Source organism: Podarcis gaigeae (genome assembly GCF_964106915.1).
Source record: "Podarcis gaigeae genome assembly, chromosome: 18".
NCBI classification, from domain to species: domain Eukaryota; kingdom Metazoa; phylum Chordata; class Lepidosauria; order Squamata; family Lacertidae; genus Podarcis; species Podarcis gaigeae.
Window position 1 is genome coordinate 3,161,470 of NC_139696.1, and position 18,231 is coordinate 3,179,700.

Here is an 18,231-nt window from a genome sequence, read left to right on the forward strand (position 1 = left end):
TCGGAGAGGGTGTCAGAAAGAGAATTCTTACCTTCCTCCCTATTCTGGTTAGCACCTGCAACGGCACAGTAAGAAAAATTGGAGGAGGAGGGAGAGAAGAAAAATATTTGTGGGATGGTGCTGGTATTTTGAGATACGCTATTTGTGCGACTTTGTGCTTGTGGAGAGCTGCCTGTTCTGGGGGCTGGGGTTGAGGGAGAAATATTTCTTTTTCTTTATTTCCCCCCCCAAAAAAAACGAGGTGCGTCCTATGGGCCGAAAAATACGGTATAGTGTTTGACACCTGTAAAGCTTGCAAAGATGTATAAAAACTCATCTAATTTATGTTGGAAAGGTAAGGAAAAAGAAGGTACTTTTTCCATATGTGGTGGACATGTAAAAAGGTAAAGGGCTTCTGGGAAATGATATATAATGCAATGAAAAAGATGTTCAAAAATACGTTTGCTAAAAAGCCAGAGGCCTTTTTACTAGGGATATTAGGAGATGAAGTACCAAAGAAGCAAAGGTGATTATTTATGTATGCAACCACAACTGCTAGAATGTTACTTGCCCAGAAGTGGAAAGAAGAGACTATATCGACAAAATAAGAATGGAGGACTAAGATGATAGATTATGCCGAAATGGCAAAACCAACCATGAAGATCAGGCACCGAGATGAAGGAAAATTTAATCAAGATTGAAAAAACTTTATAGATTATTTAAAAGAACACTGCAAGAACGTGGAAACGTTAGCAGGATTGTTGTAGCATTTATGAACTGAAGGTAGAATTACGACGTGAAAAATAATTGAAAAGTAAATGGAAAAATAAGTAGATGCAATGGAAATTATAAAGGAAAAATCAGAAACTGGGGGCGGGGAGAGTCAATCAATGTAAATTTGGATCGGATATATATGTATAAGAAAAATGTTGGAGATAGTTAAATAAAATTTGGAGATAGTTAAATAAATGAGATTTAGATTGTTAAGAAAAGTTAAGAAATCTGATTATAAATGGTATACTGCTTTTTTTTGGATAATGATATTGGAAACTGCTACATTCAGATACAAGGAAATTCAGAAGGGAGGGACTAGAGGAAGTCAAATAATATGTTTATGAGATTGGAAGTTTAACTAAGTACTTCATTTGTGTTGATTAAGTGTTTGTTGTGATGTTTTCTGTTTTAATTTGTTTTAGCAGTTCTATTGGGGTTTTTTATTTTTGTCTTTTTTGATTTACAGTATGTGTGATATTTGTATAAATTTAATAAAAATTATTGGGAGGAAAAAGAAAAATGTTATTAGAAAAATTGAAAATATTTTTTTTTTTTAAAAAAAAGAAGAGACATGCTGTTTGCCCTATAGGGTGTGGGGGTGCCAGAGAGCAGGTGGACCGCTAAGTCAGTGTTTCCCAACCTTTTTTGGGCAAAGGCACACTTGTTTCATGAAAAAAATCTCGAGGCACACCACCATTAGAAAATGTTTAAAAAATTAACTCTGTGCCTATATTGACTATATATAAAGTAACTCTCGTTAATAGGCATCAAATAAACACAAAGAAAGTATTTTATAATTACTTTATTATGAAATAGTAAGTACCGTATTTTTCCTTTATTTCCCCCCCAAAAAAAACCAGGTCGGGGAACAGTGGGATGGCGGTGCTGCGCCTCCCCGCTGTCCCCCGAGCTTGTGGGGCTGGCCCATGTCTGCCTGGCACGAGGGGCGCTCTGCTTCAGGGCGCCCCGCGCGTCGGGCAGCAGGCTACAGTCCGCAGCATGGGGAACCCTCTGTTTCAGGGCGCCCCACGCGCCCCCCAGGTGCGCAAGGCTGGCCAACACCAGCGCGGAGCACGGGGCGTCCTCCGAAGGGCGCCCCGTGCTCCGCGCTGCCAGCTGCCGCCCGCAAGCTTTGCGCTCCCGGGGGGAGATCCCCCGGGTGCGCAAGGCTTGCCGACACAAGCGCGGAGCACGGGGCGTCCTCTGAAGGGCGCCCCGTGCTCCGCGCTGCCAGCTGCCGCCCGCAAGCCTTGCGCTCCTGGGGGGAGATCCCCCGGGTGCGCAAGGCTTGCCGACACAAGCGCGGAGCACGGGGCGTCCTCCGAAGGGCGCCTCGTGCTCCGCGCTGCCAGCTGCCGCCCGCAAGCTTTGCGCTCCCGGGGGGAGATCCCCCGGGTGCGCAAGGCTTGCCGACACAAGCGCGGAGCACGGGGCGTCCTCCGAAGGGCGCCCCGTGCTGCCAGCTGCCGCCCGCAAGCTTTGCGCTCCCGGGGGGAGATCCCCCGGGTGCGCAAGGCTTGCCGACACAAGCGCGGAGCACGGGGCGTCCTCCGAAGGGCGCCCCGTGCTCCGTGCTGCCAGCTGCCGCCCGCAAGCCTTGCGCTCCTGGGGGGAGATCCCCCGGGTGCGCAAGGCTGGCCAACACCAGCGAGGAGCACGGGGCGGCCTCCGAAGGGCGCCCCGTGCTCCGCGCTGCCAGCTGCCACCCGCAAGCCTTGCGCTCTCGGGGGGAGCATGGGGCAGCCGACACAAGCGCGGAGCACGGGGCAGCCTGCCGAAGCGAGCGGCGATGGGATGTGGGGGGGAGGGAGCTCGCCGCCCCGCGTGTGCTCGCCGCCGCCCGGCCTCTCGCCGCCCGACTCGCCCGCCTCCCTCCCACGGCACACCAGGCAGCGTCTCGCGGCACACTAGTGTGCCGCGGAACACCGGTTGGGAAACACTGCGCTAAGGAATAGCTGCAGGCGAGGGGAGGAGGAGGGCAAACAGATGGTGTGCGTTACCTTCGTCGTCTAGGGTGGGGTAGCTCCTGGCTCCCCGGAGGTCATACTGGGCTTCGTCCTTCTCCGAGGGGAGCTGGCTTGCCGAAAAGGCGGCCAGAGGGCCAGAGGGCTTGACGGCCAGCAAGGCACTCCGCCCTTTCTTCGAGGGAGAGACCCTCAGAGCTGAAATTGGGAGAGAGATGGAGAGCAGCAGCAACGTTAGGTTGGCTCAGAGTTTGGAGAGGAAAGACGTACAGGGCTTGTGTCAAGAGCGTTTCCCAGCCAAAGGAATGCACACAGCAGATAAAGGTAAAGGGACCCCTGACCAGTAGGTCCAGTCGTGGCCGACTCTGGGGTTGCGGCGCTCATCTCGCTTTACTGGCCGAGGGAGCCGGCGTACAGCTTCCGGGTCATGTGGCCAGCAGGACTAAGCCGCTTCTGGCGAACCAGAGCAGCGCACGGAAACGCCGTTTACCTTCCCGCCGGAGTGGTACCTCTTTATCTACTTGCAATTTGAGGTGTTTTCGAACTGCTAGGTTGGCAGGAGCAGGGACCGAGCAACGGGAGCTCACCCCGTTGCGGAGATTCGAACTGCTGACCTTCTGATCGGCAAGTCCTAGGCTCTGTGGTTTAACCCACAGCGCCACCCGCGTCCGTAACACAGCAAATACTTATTGTCAAAAGGTAAGACTTGCAGCTCTGGAGACCTATGTGGTTCAATCTAGCGTCTAGGCCAGGCTCCCTCAACCTCAGCCCTCCAGATGTTTTGGGACTGCAATTCCCATCATCTCTGACCACTGGGTCCTGCTAGCTAGGGATCATGGGAGTTGTAGGCCCAAAACATCTGGAGGGCCGAGGTTGAGGAAGCCTGGTCTAGGCAGATATTCCCAGGTCCTCGGTTTGTCCGCAGACAGCTTTCCAGGTCATGTGGCCAGCAGGACTAAACCGCTTCCGGCGCAACGGGACACCGTGACGGAAACCAGAGCGCTAGGAAACGCCATTTACCTTCCCCGCTGCAGCGGTACCTATTGATCTACTTGCACTGGTGTGCTTTCGAACTGCTAGGTTGGCAGGAGTGGCAGAACCTTCTCTTGTGGGCTGCAATGTGGGTGGGTGAAATACGTGGGGGCGGTGGGGCCAAGGAACAACACAAATGTAATAAATGCTAAGAAGAGCAATCTCCTAGCACTTGTAACCCAAAAGGGAACGTAGAGGAGATGCAAAGTCGGTTTCGGCTCGCACAGTTTTTCTACCCACCAAAAGCAAACAAACAGACCACACACACACACTTACAGGTACTCTTCCTGAACACCGTGTTGGTCATGAATTTGAAGAACCTCTCTGCATAGAAGCTGGGCCTGTGGACTGACACTGTGTCCTAGGGAAACAGGGAGGGAGTTGGAGGAGTCATTATCTGCAATTCCCAGCTGGGCCTCCGAGGCAGAACGAAAACAGAGTCAAGTCACTGCTGTGACTCACCTTCGCAAAACTATAAATTAAACGCTTTTTTGGGAGGGGTGGGGTCTGTTTCCAGTGCCTGCCTAATTGCACTTAAAGCTTACTGTTTTGATTCTGGCAGTCGGCCATTTCCTTATCATCTTGGAATGGTTATTTATTTAGTTACATCACTCATTTAGATGATTTCTGTATTTGCTTCATATTTCCAAAATAAAAAGAGAGAAATTCTAATCAGTTTACAATTTTCTCCCATAAGAATCAAATGTATTTATTTGCTTTCACTTATTTAGTCGTACCTTGGGAGTGGAACAGAATCCGTTTCGGAAGTCCGTTCGACTTCCAAAATATTCAGAAACCAAAGCGCAGCTTCCGATTGGCTGCAGGAACAGTCATTTTCGGGTTTGGGCCATTCGGGAGTAAAAAAATTTGAGAACTAAGCTGTTCAAAAAAACCAAGATACGATTGTATCACCTTTATCTTCCAGGGATGTACATGGTGTGTACAAACATACACACACATATATACAACAATTAGGTAAAGGGACCCCTGACCATTAGGTCCAGTCGTGACCGACTCTGGGGTTGCAGCGCTCATCTCGCTTTACTGGCCGAGGGAGCCGGCATACAGCTTCCAGGTCATGTGGCCAGCAGGACTAAGCCGCTTCTGGCAAACCAGAGCAGCGCACGGAAACTCCGTTTACCTTCCCGCCAGAGTGGTACCTATTTATCTACTTGCACTTGGACGTTCTTTCGAACGGCTTTAAATGCAGATCTCCACAATACGGGGCAGGACCCACCAAATAGAGCTGATCCGCTCATTAGGCCTGGCACTTGTGTGCAGATCCTGTTTCTCACTTCCTCTGTTTGAGTCACTGCTGGCTCATTTCTGACAGAAGCCCACAAGCAGGATCCGTGCCCAATAGCAACTCTCCCCCTCCTGTGGAAAATCACTCACCCGCAGGACTGCCAATTGCCCAATTGCGGCAGCAGCCAATAGCCAGTGGACCTCGCCGTACCCACCAATCACCCGCAAAAATGCCGCTTACAATCACCTGCTCGCGGCAACCAACAATCACTCGTCCCACCTCTCCACTATCCATGTATAAGACGACCCCCAATTCTTAGCATTCTTTTAAGAAGAGAAGACGATGACTTTGGGTTTGATATCCCGCTTTATCACTACTTGAAGGAGTCTCAAAGCGGCTAACATTCTCCTTTCCCTTCCTCCCCCACAACAAACACTCTGTGAGGTGAGTGGGGCTGAGAGACTTCAGAGAAGTGTGACTGGCCCAAGGTCACCCAGCAGCTGCAGGTGGAGGAGCGGAGACGCGAACCCGGTTCACCAGATTACGAGTCTACCGCTCTTAACCACTACACCACACTGGCTCTCAAATAACATGGCTCTTTTAAAATAACATAACCTCTGCTTATACACGCAAAAATACGGTATGCTCCTTCTGAGGCAGTGACTGCTGGGAGCAACTTTTAAACTTTTAAAATAAAACACAGCTCGTCAGCTTAAATGCTAAAGCAGCTCTGCGAACCGAGCGGCCTGTGGGGCCGAAACTCACCCCATCGTGGACGAGGGCCTTCCAGGTGTGCTCCAGCTTCTTGATGAATCTGGGTTGCGAAAGGAAGAAAGGAGAGTGAGAAATTAAGGGGGGAGGAAGACACACGGAATTCCTGCTTACCAAACACAATGCGTTCCCAGGAAAGCGTTCGTTAGGCGAGTGTCTGCGCAACAAGCCAATCGTTTCTCTTATCTCCAATGGGAACATTTCTAATCCGTTATCTCTCCCCGCCACCGCAGCCGGCCATGGTTTCTTCCCAAAAATGGCCGCTGCAGCCAATCGGCAAGAGAGAGGCAAAAATTTGCACGACCCCCCCCCCCCCAGCCGCTTGGCTTCTCCGATCTCTCTCAATGCGCCCCCTCCGTGGCTTCTGCCCCAAAACTACTGCCGTCGACCAGCAAAGCACAAACAAGTAACAAAGTGGGCAAGCTCTGGCTGTCCAGATATCTGAATCAGCTGTGCATGCAGTAAGGTTTGCACATAATTATTTATGTTTGGATCAAACCTCTCCATTCTGAAAGAAATCAGGCCTGAGTGCTCCCCGGAAGGACAGATCCTGAAGCTGAGGCTCCAAGACTTTGGCCACCTCAGGAGAAGAGAAGACTCCCTGAAAAAGACCCTGGTGTTGGGAAAGATGGAGGGCACAAGGAGAAGAGGACGACGGAGGACGAGATGGTGAGACAGTGTTCTCGAAGCTACAAACATGAGTCTGACCAAACTGCGGGAGGCAGTAGAAGACAGGAGGGCCTGGTGTGCTCTGGTCCAGGGGGTCACGAAGAGGCGGACACAACTAAACGACTAAACAACAAGAAGTGATTTTTTGGATAATGCGCAGGCGGATTTGCAGAAACAAACAATAAGATGTTTTTACGAATGTAGAACCTCCCTGGGGAACCTTTGGGTTTCAAATCCGGAGCAGAAACTGTGCTGGTAAACATCAAAGGGTAAAAACCTTTCCACCAGGCCTTGCCTGGAACACTGGTAAGGTGAAGTTGCCGCTTAAATCTATATTCTTGCTCTCCGTCGACATTTTTGTGGGGAATGCCCTTTGCCCTTTCGGCAGGAAAAGAAATCCATTGGGTTTTTAATACTTTGCAAGCGTTGATTTTGTTTCAGATTTTCGTCGTTTTTATTTACGTTGGTCTGAAGCTTTTATTTAATATGGTCTGAAGCTCAACATCAAAAAAACAAAGATCATGGCCACTGGGCCCATCACCTCCTGGCAAACAGAAGGGGAAGAAATGGAGGCAGTGAGAGATTTTATTTTCTTGGGCTCAATGATCACTGCAGATGGTGACAGCAGCCACGAAATTAAAAGACACCTGTCCCTTGGGAGAAAGGTGATGGCAAACCTAGACAGCATCTTAAAAAGCAGAGACATCACCTTGCCAACAAAGGTTCGTATAGTTAAAGCTCTGGTTTTCCCAGTAGTGATGAATGGAAGTGAGAGCTGGACCATAAAGAAGGCAGATCGCCGAAGAATGGATGCTTTTGAATTCTGGTGCTGGAGGAGACTCTTGAGAGTCCCATAGACTGCAAGAAGATCAAACCTATTTATTCAGAAGGAAATCAGTCCTGAGTGCTCACTGGAAGGAAAGAAATTGAAGCTGAGGCTCCAAGACTTTGGCCACCTCATGAGAAGAGGAGACTCACTGGAAAAGACCCTGATGTTGGGAAAGATGGAGGGCGCAAGGAGAAGGGGATGACAGAGGGCGAGGTGGTGGGACAGTGTTCCCGAAGCCACAAACATGAGTCTGACCAAACTGTGGGAGGCAGTGGAAGACAGGAGGGCCTGGCGTGCTCTGGTCCAGGGGGTCACGAAGAGTCGGACACGACTAAACAACTAAACAACAATATTTACGCCGGAGTTCAGGGCTCAGAGCTGACCATCGGGTACCATGGTCCCAAGCGACAGACAGTTTTGGAGCCAAGTATCATCATCATCGGAGGGGGGGGGGTGCACAGGACCCCACAGTGAAGAGAGAACTCAGGATGGAGGCTGCATACAATGACAACATTGTAGAGTTGGAAGGAACCGTTCTAGTCCAACGCTCTGAAACACAGGACCAACGTGGGGCTCGAAGCCACGACCCCGAGATCGCAAGCCCAACTTACTGTATTTTTTGCTCTATAAGACTCCCTTTTCCCCTCCTAAAAAGTAAGGGGAAATGTGTGTGCGTCTTATGGAGCGAATGCAGGCTGCACAGCTATCCCAGAAGCCAGAACAGCAAGAGGGATTGCTGCTTTCGCTGTGCATCGATCCCTCTTGCTGTTCTGGCTTCTGAGATTTAGAAGATTTTTTTTCTTGTTTTCCTCCTCCAAAAACTACCGTATTTTTCGCCCTATAGGATGCACTTTTCCCCCTCCAGAAATGAAGGGGAAATGTGTGTGCGTCCTATGGGGCGAATGCAGGCGTTCGATGAAGCCTGGAGAGTGAGAGCGGTCGGTGCGCACCGACCCCTCTCGCTCTCCAGGCTTCAGGAAGCTCTCCGCAAGCCGTGGGAGCCCGCGGGAAGTCACGCCGGGCTCCCACGGCTTGCAGAGAGCTGCCTGTATCCCGAAGCCTGCGGGCTTCGGGCAGATATCCGCAAGCCTGGGGAGACCGGCGCAACAGCAGCCTGTTCTGGTGGCTGGGGTCGGGGGAGGCTTGGGTTTCCCCTGCCCCAGCCCCGCGCCTGTGTGTGTGGGGGGTTCTTTATTCCCCCCCCCAAAAAAACACTAGGTGCGCCCTACGGGCCGGCGCGCCCTATGGGGCAAAAAATACGGTGGTTGCGTCTTGTGGCCTGGTGCGTCTTATAGAGGAGACATGGAGGAAACACCTACCTGTAGGACTGGAGGATATCGATGATTCCCACGTGGAGGAGAAGGCGCTCGCCTTTGCCATTCACTGCTGGAATGCCACCCATTCTGAGAGGGAAGAGAGAGAGACCAGACCTGTCAACATCCACTGGCTGCAACCAGAAGCACGCTCAATGCTTCGTTCGTTTACAATGACGATCATCAGGAGGTTTGGGCTGGGGGTTCTCTAATAGGCGGGTGATACCCAGCTCTACCTCTCCTTTAAATCAGAACCAGCAAAGGCAGTGGATGTCCTGTGCGAGTGTCTGGAGGCGGTTGGAGGATGGATGGCGGCTAACAGATTGAGGTTGAATCCTGACAAGACAGAAGGACTGTTTTGGGGGGACAGGAGACGGGCAGGTGTGGAGGACTCCCTGGTCCTGAATGGGGTGACTGTGCCCCCGAAGGACCAGGTGCGCAGCCTGGGAGTCATTCTGGACTCACAGCTGTCTATGGAGGCGCAGGTCAGTTCTGTGTCCAGGGCAGCTCCATCTGGTACGCAGGATGAGACCCTCCCTGCCCACAGACTGTCTGGCCAGAGTGGTGCATGCTCTGGTTATCTCCTGCTTGGACTACTGCAATGCGCTCTACGTGGGGCTACCTTTGAAGGTGACCCAGAAACTGCAACTAATCCAGAATGTGGCAACTAGACTGGGGACTGGGAGCGGCTGCCAAGACCATATAATCCCGGTCCTGAAAGACCTACATTGGTTCCCATTACATTTCCAAGCGCAATCCAAAGTGTTGGTGCTGATCTTTAAAGCCCTAAACGGCTTCAGCCCTGTATCCCTGAAGGAGCGTCTCCACCCCCATCGTCCAGCCTGGACACTGAGGTCCAGCTCCAAGAGCCTTCTGGCGGTTCCCTCATTGCAAGTAGTGAAGTTACAAGGAACCAGGCAGAGGGCCTTCTCGGTGGGAGCGCCCTCCCATCAGATGTCAAGGAGATGAGTAACTACATAGGCAGCCCTGTATAGGGAAGTTTGATGTTTAGTTGTGCTTTTAATATTTTGTGAGAAGCTGCCCAGAGTGGCTGGGGTAAACCAGTCAGGTGGATGGTATATGAGTGTTGTTGCTGCTGCTGTTGCTGCAACCCAGACAGATGGACAGGGTATAAGCAATTAATAAATAGTAGTAATCATAATGAAGACAGGATTGCCTGGCGTGCTCTGGTCCATGGGGTCACAAAGAGTTGGACACGAGTAAACAACAACAACGTCATCATAATAATAATGGCTGGTACCCATTGACCTGCCCAGGTAGGCTCAACCATAGGTTCGTGACGAGCCTCTCCTCAGCCCTGGCACAGCTGCAGTGCCCCCCTGCCAACCCTCAGTCCTTTCTTCAAGATGGGCCGCTCTTCCAGCTTCTCTGACAGCCCCTGCCGGGAAGAGGGATGAAGGCAGACGCCCACAACCTGCTCCACTTACGTGTCGTCCGTGTCGATGGACTCCCCGCGGGCAGCCCCGCCCTGGATGGACTCCATCGCGGTGGAGTACAAGGCCTTCTGCCCCATTGGCCGCTTCTCATCCGAGGTGCTCTGGGCCCCGTCCGCCTGCCGCTCCCGCCCTTGCTGGTCCATGTTGTGCACCCCCAGGAGCAAGCTGTAGTCCATGATCTTGAAGCTTTCGAGCACCTGGGGAGAAGAGGGTGGGCTGGATCAATAGCCCTGGTTTGGCTTCACATGTTAAGCATGTGTCAGGACTGCCGCTAGGTCCCAGCTCACAGAGGACCAACGCCCGGTGGATGTAATGTACAAAAGTCTTTATTGAAGTTTAGTTTCCATTTCAAAGCTCTGGGCGTGCCGCCCCACGTCTTGACGCTAGACCGGCTAAGTCCCCTCTGACTCACTGCTCCTCCCACACCAGTTTAAGATTCTAGCCCGGCTCCACCTCCTGCGCTGTTCTTTCCTTCGCTGGGTCCTTCTGCCCTCTGGGGTTTCCTCCTTCCTGGACTCCTCTGACGCGGAGCCTCCTGAGTCTTGCCCCTCCCTCCGGCGGGCTTTAGGACCTGGCTCCCTTCCCGGGCTCCCTGCTGTGCCGCTCGCCTGTACATTTGAACTTGGCGCGCGCGCCCAGCCGGTAACCTTCCTCCTGACCGTTTCCCCGCTTCCCGATGTGGGCGTGGCCAAACCTGACTCCTCTCCTCCCGCTGGTGGTGAGGACACTGGTCCCGATTCCTGGGACTCCCCCTCCCCACTGCGCTCTGGTGGGGAAGCTGGTCCTGACTTCCAACTGCTGCTCAGGGACTCCCCGCTAGCCCCTTCCTCCTGGGGCTTTCCCCCTGGAACCCCCCTCGCTCTGGCCATTGGCGCTCCCTTCTGTGAGTCCTCCGATTCGCTGGAGAGGCTTGTGGAGTAACTCTTTCCACTGTCACTGCCTCCACCCCCCTCGGACTCCTCCTCCTCACTCTCCATTTGCTCCCCCTCCTGTGTCTCTCCTTCTGAACCCCTGACAGCATGCAAGACCGGGAACTGGGGACGCTGAGGAGTAGGGGCTGGATTGCGATGAGTTAGCACCAGGAGACTGACGTGAAATAAGGGACCAGTGGTCTGGGGGAGCTTGCAGCAGCCTGGAGACGAGAGAGGCAGAGGCAGGAGAAACTGCAAGATTGCAGAGCGAAGGACAGTCGCCCCCAACCTCTCCTGCTCCACTGTCTCCCAGGGCCAGGAGAGGATTGAAGTGGGAGGAGGCAGAAGGAGACTCCACACAGGGACTCCCTGGTCCGAGGCTCTTCTAGCCTGATCTGGCTGGCGTCCGCGCAAGGTAAAGCTAAAGGATTCCTGGATGGTTAAGTCCAGTCAAAGGTGACTATGGGTTTACGGCACTCATCTCTGTGTGGCTTCCAACATATATAAAGTAATATGTAAAGGTAAAGGATCCCTGGACGGTTAAGTCCAGTCAAAGGTGGTCATGGGGTTGCGGCGCTCATCTCGCTTTCAGGCCGAGGGAGCCGGCGTTTGTCCGCAGACAGTTTTTCGGGTCATGTGGCCAGCAGGACTAAACCGCTTATGGCACCTGACAGAAACCAGACCGCATGAAAACGCTGTCTACCTTCCTGCCACAGTGGTGCCTACTGATCTGCTTGCGCTGGCGTGCTTTCAAACTGCTAGGGTAGAAGGAGCTGGGACAGAGCAACAGGAGCTCACTCTATCGCAGGGATTCGAAGCGCCCACCTTCCGATCGGCAAGCCCAAGAGGCTCAGTGGTTTAGACGACAGCGCCACCCGTGTCCCCTGCGCAACCTACCAAGCAGTCCCTCTGCAGTGTCTTGACCACGGCGCTGAAAGTGTCAGTGTCCAGCATGATCCCGTCGGGCATGTCCTGCATGAAGTCCAGGTCCTTGTAGGTGGGGCTGGATTTCTCCTTCTCCTTCTTGGAGGCCCGGCGCTTGTAGGTCGAGCCCTTCAGGTCGTACTTCAGGTGCATCTTCACCACGCGGGGCAAGATGTTGTTCATCACCACCACCCGGATGTTCTTGCCCCCGGACTGGACGCAGTAGAGGCCGTAGAATTTGGGCAGCAGCGTCCGGGGATTCTGGTTCAAGTTCTAAAAGGTAAAGGGACCCCTGACCGTTAGGTCCAGTCGTGGCCGACTCTGGGGTTGCGGCGCTCATCTCGCTTTACTGGCCGAGGGAGCCGGCGTACAGCTTCCGGGTCATGTGGCCAGCAGGACTAAGCCGCTTCTGGCGAACCAGAGCAGCGCACGGAAACGCCGTTTACCTTCCCGCCGGAGTGGTACCTAGTTATCTACTTGCACTTTGTGCTTTTGAAATGCTAGGTTGGAAGGAGCAGGGACTGAGCAACGGGAGCTCACCCCGTCATTGCGGGGATTCGAACCGCCGACCTTCTGATTGGCAAGTCCTAGGCTCTGTGGTTTAACCCACAGAGCCACCCGCGTCCCTTCTCAAGTTCTAGAGGAGGTTTTTAAAACAATAACAACAGTAATTCAAAAATGAGGAGCAGGACACAGCATGTCACGCTTCGGGGAATCGGGCTTCCTCTCCCGTGGCCGTAAATGAGCAGATCAAACGGAAGGGAATTCTCACCAGTTAGTTTCTTTAAGAAACACAGCGAAGGACAAAAGAAAGCATCTACCCAGAATGGCGGTGCTCCTAATTAAGGCTCACTCGCTCCCCCTCTGTCCTTATTAATCTACGTCACTCTTACGTCTTGTAATCTGTGCTTGGAGCCTCTGTGTTTTCTGTTCTGACACTTTCTGATCTCTCCAGGACTTTGTGGGAGGGTGGGTGGGTACTCTCCAGAGACTATGAATCTGTTAACCCTCTCTCTACCAATGTTTCTTCTGCTAGCTGTTCCCCGTCCAGTATTTCCCAGCTTCTGCCTTCTGAACTATGCCCCTCTGCAAACCACTCTTCCAAATCTATACTGCTGTCCTGCTTCCTGGGAAGATTCAGGATCAGGAGTAGGGGGCGGCTCCCACCATTCCTCCTCAGTGCAGCCCTTCTCAGCACGGTCCCTGACACAGCAGTAAGGGTGCCTTTAAAGCCTCGTACCTGCGGGACCGCCTCTCCCGGTCTGCCCCACGGAGAGCCTCAAGGTCCATAAATACCAACACCCTAGTGGTCCCGGGCCCTAAGGAAGTTAGATTGGCTTCAACCAGAGACAAGGCCTTTTCAACACTGGCTCCAGCCTGGTGGAACGCTCTGCCTCATGAGACCAGGGCCCTGCAGGATCTGACTTCTTTCCACGGGGCCTGTAAGACCTGTTCCGCCTGGCCTTTGGCTTGGAGACAATTTGATTCCCTCCCCCTCTTTCTTTTTTCCTTTCTCCTCCTGTGATGAGGCTGCATTTTAATATTTTAATGTTGTATTTTAATCTTGTTTGTAAGTTGTATTCATTCAACTTGTTTTTATTATTGCTTGTTAGCCGCCCTGAGCCCGGCCTTGGCTGGGAAGGGCGGGGTATAAATAAAAATTATCATTATTATTATAGTACAGAAACTGTCCTGAGCCTTCTCAGAGGGTCAGGGCATGACTTTGCATGCAGAGCGGCCAGAGTTTGATCCCTGCTGGGAGGAGAGAACCTGCCTGAAACCCTGGAGGGCCATTTGCTGCCAGTCATAGAACCCTAAGAGTTGGAAGGGAGCACAGAGGGGCACAGAGTTCGAATCCCTGCAATGGAGGGATCTTTTTGCCCAGCGTGGGGATTATTATAAAAAGGTAAAGGGACCCCTGACCATTAGGTCCAGTCGTGGCCAACTCTGGGGTTGCGGCGCTCATCTTGCTTTATTGGCCGAAGGAGCCGGCATTCAGCTTCCGGGTCATGTGGCCAGCAGGACTAAGCCGCTTCTGGCAAACCAGAGCAGTGCACGGAAACGCCTTTTACCTTCCCACTGGAGTGGTACCTATTTATCTACTTGCACTTTGATGTGGTTTCGAAGTGCTAGGTTGGCAGGAGCAGGGACCGAGCAACGGGAGCTCACCCCGTCGTGGGGATTCAAACCGCTGACCTTCTGATCGGCAAGTCCTAGGCTCTGTGGTTTAACCCACAGCGCCACCTGCATCCCGGGGATTATTATAATTATTATTAAAATCATTGATTTTTATCCAGCCTGGCGAGTCTCTACATCTCTGCAACAAAGGGCCCCGAGAGCGTCTTCCGCTGGGACGTACCATGTAGTAGCCAGGAAGCAGCTTCTGGAGGAATTCCGCCTCCTTGTGCATGACAGTCTTGATGATGAACTCGTCGTCGCTGGTGACGTAGAAGAGGGAGCCGCTGGCCCCAGGGTTGGACAGCTCGATCAGGGGCTCGTTGCACAGGGAATACTGGGCGGGAAGGAAAGAGAGAGAAGGCAAAAGGCATTCAAGGAGGCAGTACGCATTAACGGCAACTAACAGGCGGGCAATTCTGGTGCTGGAGAAGACTCTCGAGAGTCCCATGGACTGCAAGAAGATCCAACCTCTCCATTCTGAAGGAAATCAGCCCTGAGTGCTCACTGGAAGGACAGATCCTGAAGCTGAGGCTCCAAGACTTTGGCCACCTCAGGAGAAGAGAAGACTCCCTGGAAAAGATGGAGGGCGCAAGGAGAAGGGGACGATGGAGGACGAGATGGTGGGACAGTGTTCTCGAAGCTACGAAAATGAGTCTGACCAAACTGCGGGAGGCAGTGGAAGACAGGAGGGCCTGGCGTGCTCTGGTCCAGGGGGTCACGGAGACTCGGACACGACTAAACGACTAAACAACAACAAGAGGGGAAAGGAGCCATCCTCACCAAGTAGTCATCCGGGCGGATGCCGAACAGCTCTCGGAAGTAGCGGAAAGCGACGGGCGCGTACGTCTTGAACCTGAAGTCAGGGTAGTGGTGCGCTGGGGTGAGGTTGCTCCCTTCGCTGTGGCACGGGAGGAAGAAGCAGAAGACACAGACAACAGCTCAAACTCTTTCTTCTCTAATCCGAAACGGTTTCCGCCTACAGAGCTCTTGTTATAGGGCAATGGCTTGCTCTCACTGCTATGCCCCTCTAGCCATCTCTTTTGAGAATCCTCCTGTCAGGTCTGCCTCTAGATCCCAGCTCACAGAGGACCAACGCCCGGTGGATATAATGTACAAAAGTCTTTATTGAAGTTTAGTTTCCATTTCAAAGCTCTGGGCGCGCAGACCCACGTCTTGACGCTAGACCGGCTAAGTCCCCTCTGACTCACTGCTCCTCCCACACCAGTTTAAGTTTCTAGCCCGGCTCCACCTCTTACGCTGTTCTTTCCTTCGCTGGGTCCTTCTGCCCTCTGGGGTTTCCTCCTTCCTGGACTCCTCTGACGCTGAGCCCCCTGAGTCTTGTCCCTCCCTCCGGCGGGCTTTAGGACCTGGCTCCCTTCCCGGGCTCCCCGCTGTGCCGCACTCCTGTACATTTGAACTTGGCGCGCGCGCCCAGCCGGTGACTTTCCTTCTGACCGTTTCCCCGCTTCCTGATGTGGGCGTTGCCAAACCTGACTCCTCTCCTCCCTCTGGTGGTGAGGACACTGGTCCCGACTCCTGGGACTCCCCCTCCCCACTGCGCTCTGGTGGAGACGCTGGTCCTGATCTCCAACTGCTGCTCAGGGACTCCCCGCTGGCCCCTTCCTCCTGGGGCTTCCCCCCTGGAACCCCCCTCGCTCTGGCCACCGGCGCTCCCTTCTGTGAGTCCTCCGATTCGCTAGAGAGGCTTGTGGAATAACTCTGGCCACTGTCACTGCCTGCGCCCCCCTCGTACTCCTCCTCCTCACTCTCCATTTGCTCCCCCTCCTGTGTCTCTCCTTCTGAACCCCTGACACCTCCCATCATGTTTGTGGCCAAGAGCTACTGTTCAAATTGGGCTTCACCCTGTCGCCTATAGCAGCCAACTTACCTGGGGAAGAAAATGCTCTCCACCACATAGAAATCTTGCATCAAGACATCCCGCTCGGGCTTAGAGCTCAGGTTCCCCACCGTGTAACCGATTCCAAGCTGAATGGCTCCCTTTAGCGTGGTGGACGTGGTCTGAGGACAGACAGGGTCAAAGCGGGTGGGGTTATGGCATGATCTCCCCAAGCGGGGGCATCTGTTTCTGGCTCACCCCTCCAGCTATCTGCCAGGAGAACCCACCACCATACGCTCTGCTGTACGCGGGGCTGCGCTTGGGAGACGGCTGAAACTTCAGCTGGTCCAAAATGCAGCTGTTAAATTACTGGCTAGGGATGCGGGTGGCGCTGTGGGTTAAGCCACAGAGCCTAGGACTTGCCGATCAGAAGGTCGGCAGTTCGAATCCCCGCGATGACGGGGTGAGCTCCCGTTGCTCGGTCCCTGCTCCTGCCAACCTTGCAGTTTGAAAGCACCTCAAAGTGCAAGGAGATAAATAGGTACCGCTCCGGCGGGAAGGTAAACAGCGTTTCCGTGCGCTGCTCTGGTTCGCCAAAAGCGACTTAGTCCTGCTGGCCACATGACCCGGAAGCTGTACGCCGGCTCCCTCGGCCAGTAAAGCGAGATGAGTGCCGCAACCCCAGAGTCGTCCAGAACTGGACCTAATGGTCAGGGGTCCCTTTACCTTTACCTTATTGCTGTGGATGGCCGAAAGCTTGCCTTATTATTATTCCAACTGGCGGGGTTGGAATAATTCTAACAGTGATTGGTTCTAAGATTAAAAATCAAATACGTGATTGCGGAATTTATTCGATACTTACCAAAAGGGTGGAGGGGAGTCCAAGGCTCGGTAGAGCCTAAAACATTATGATTTTCTTCTAGGACTTTTTTTTTGTATAGTTTGGGGAAGGGAAATAATAAATTATGTCAATGAATTATATTTATATTTATATGTATACTGATATAGCTATCGGTATGTTTATGTTTATTTCTATACTTTATATTTATTTATACTGTTATGGTTTTTTTTTTGCATAACCCACCCTGGTGACCTTAGGAGAAGGGCAGGAAACACATAAGAAGGATACCTTCTTGTAGGTCGTCTCGCCTGATGCGTCGACCCCGCGGTGGCCGATCTTCTTGCCCTGGCTGGCCCCCGGCTGCCCCGTCAACGAAGGTGCCTGAGGTAGGAAGGATTTCGAGGTCAGCCAAAACATCGCCAAGGTGGGGGGGGGGGAAGCTGCCCCAGGGCGTGTAGGAAGAGCAGGCAGCTCCTGGGATGCCAAGCAAACTCCCCAGCAGCTGAGACAGCTCAGTTGTTAGAGCATGAGGATCTCATTGTGGGCTCGAGCCCCACCTTGGGCAAAAGATTCCTGGACTAGATGAGCCCTGGGGGACCCTTCCCAACTCTACAAGCGTTTCCTCCAGAAATGGGAGAACTAGACAATCCCCTTCTGGGTTTTCTCTTAACTGTTCTTTCAAAGCTTTCACATCGTATTTACGGGACCGCCTCTCCTGGTCTGCCCCGCAGAGGACCTTAAGGGCCATGAATAATCATAGTTTAGAGGTCCCGGGCCCTAAGGAAGTCAGATTATCCTCCACCAGGGCCAGGGCCTTCTCAGTGATGGCTCCGACCTGGTGGAATGCTCTGCCCATGAGACCAGGGCCCTGCAGGATTTAACTTCCTTCCGCAGGGCCTGTAAGAGCTATTCCGCCTGGCTTTCAATCTGAACTTAGCCTGATCTTTTATTCCCCTCCCTTCCCTCCCCCTCCCCTTTTTTATGAAGATCACCCGCTCTGGGATCCCACAGCAAATTCTCCCCCTGGTATCCATGCTAGCCCAAATAGGACTAATTTAGCCAGCGAGCCCTGGTGATCATCTAATGTTTATTGGCTGGTTCCCCCCCCCCCCCCGAAATTGATTTTTGATTTTATTGTTATTCACGTTTTATACTGTATTTTATGCTGGGTTTTTAAAGCATCAATTAAGTGTTTTAAACTTTGTTGTCAGCTGCCCTGAGCCCGGTTTTCTGAACCGGGAAGGGCGGGGTATAAATAAAAATTTATTATTATTATTATCCTTGCTTTCTTTGCCCCCAGGGCCCTCAAAGTAGTGAAGGATCGTTGAAAAACCATCCTATTATCAGCACCGTTAAGGACTACAAGATCCCGAAAGTTCAGTAAAAGCCAACAGGGGCCGCCGAAACAATCGAAGGATTCAAATCTCCTTCCAGTGACCTTCAGAGCCTTTCCTAAAGAAATTGAGGGTTTATTGTTGTCCGATTCTATCTTGTGATTTTATCTTG

General features: G+C 52.6%; 1 protein-coding gene across 12 annotated transcripts in view; it reads right to left on the bottom strand.

Moving 5' to 3' along the window:
• PIP5K1C (phosphatidylinositol-4-phosphate 5-kinase type 1 gamma) overlaps nt 1–18,231 on the bottom strand; it is a 52,357-nt gene that overhangs the window by 17,768 nt on the left and 16,358 nt on the right. For all 12 annotated transcript variants that reach the window (XR_014559712.1, XR_014559713.1, XR_014559714.1 and 9 more), the window contains exons 3-12: nt 17,014–17,106; nt 15,936–16,066; nt 14,828–14,945; nt 14,229–14,381; nt 11,843–12,142; nt 10,026–10,231; nt 8,584–8,667; nt 5,761–5,809; nt 4,026–4,110; nt 2,754–2,915 (exon numbers count right to left, since the gene is read on the bottom strand). Coding sequence is in view for 9 of the 12 variants with exons in the window: in XM_083720370.1 (XP_083576496.1) it covers nt 2,754–2,915; nt 4,026–4,110; nt 5,761–5,809; nt 8,584–8,667; nt 10,026–10,231; nt 11,843–12,142; nt 14,229–14,381; nt 14,828–14,945; nt 15,936–16,066; nt 17,014–17,106 (1,381 nt within the window). In the remaining 3 variants the exon portion in view is untranslated. The remainder of the gene's footprint in view (nt 1–2,753; nt 2,916–4,025; nt 4,111–5,760; nt 5,810–8,583; nt 8,668–10,025; nt 10,232–11,842; nt 12,143–14,228; nt 14,382–14,827; nt 14,946–15,935; nt 16,067–17,013; nt 17,107–18,231) is intronic.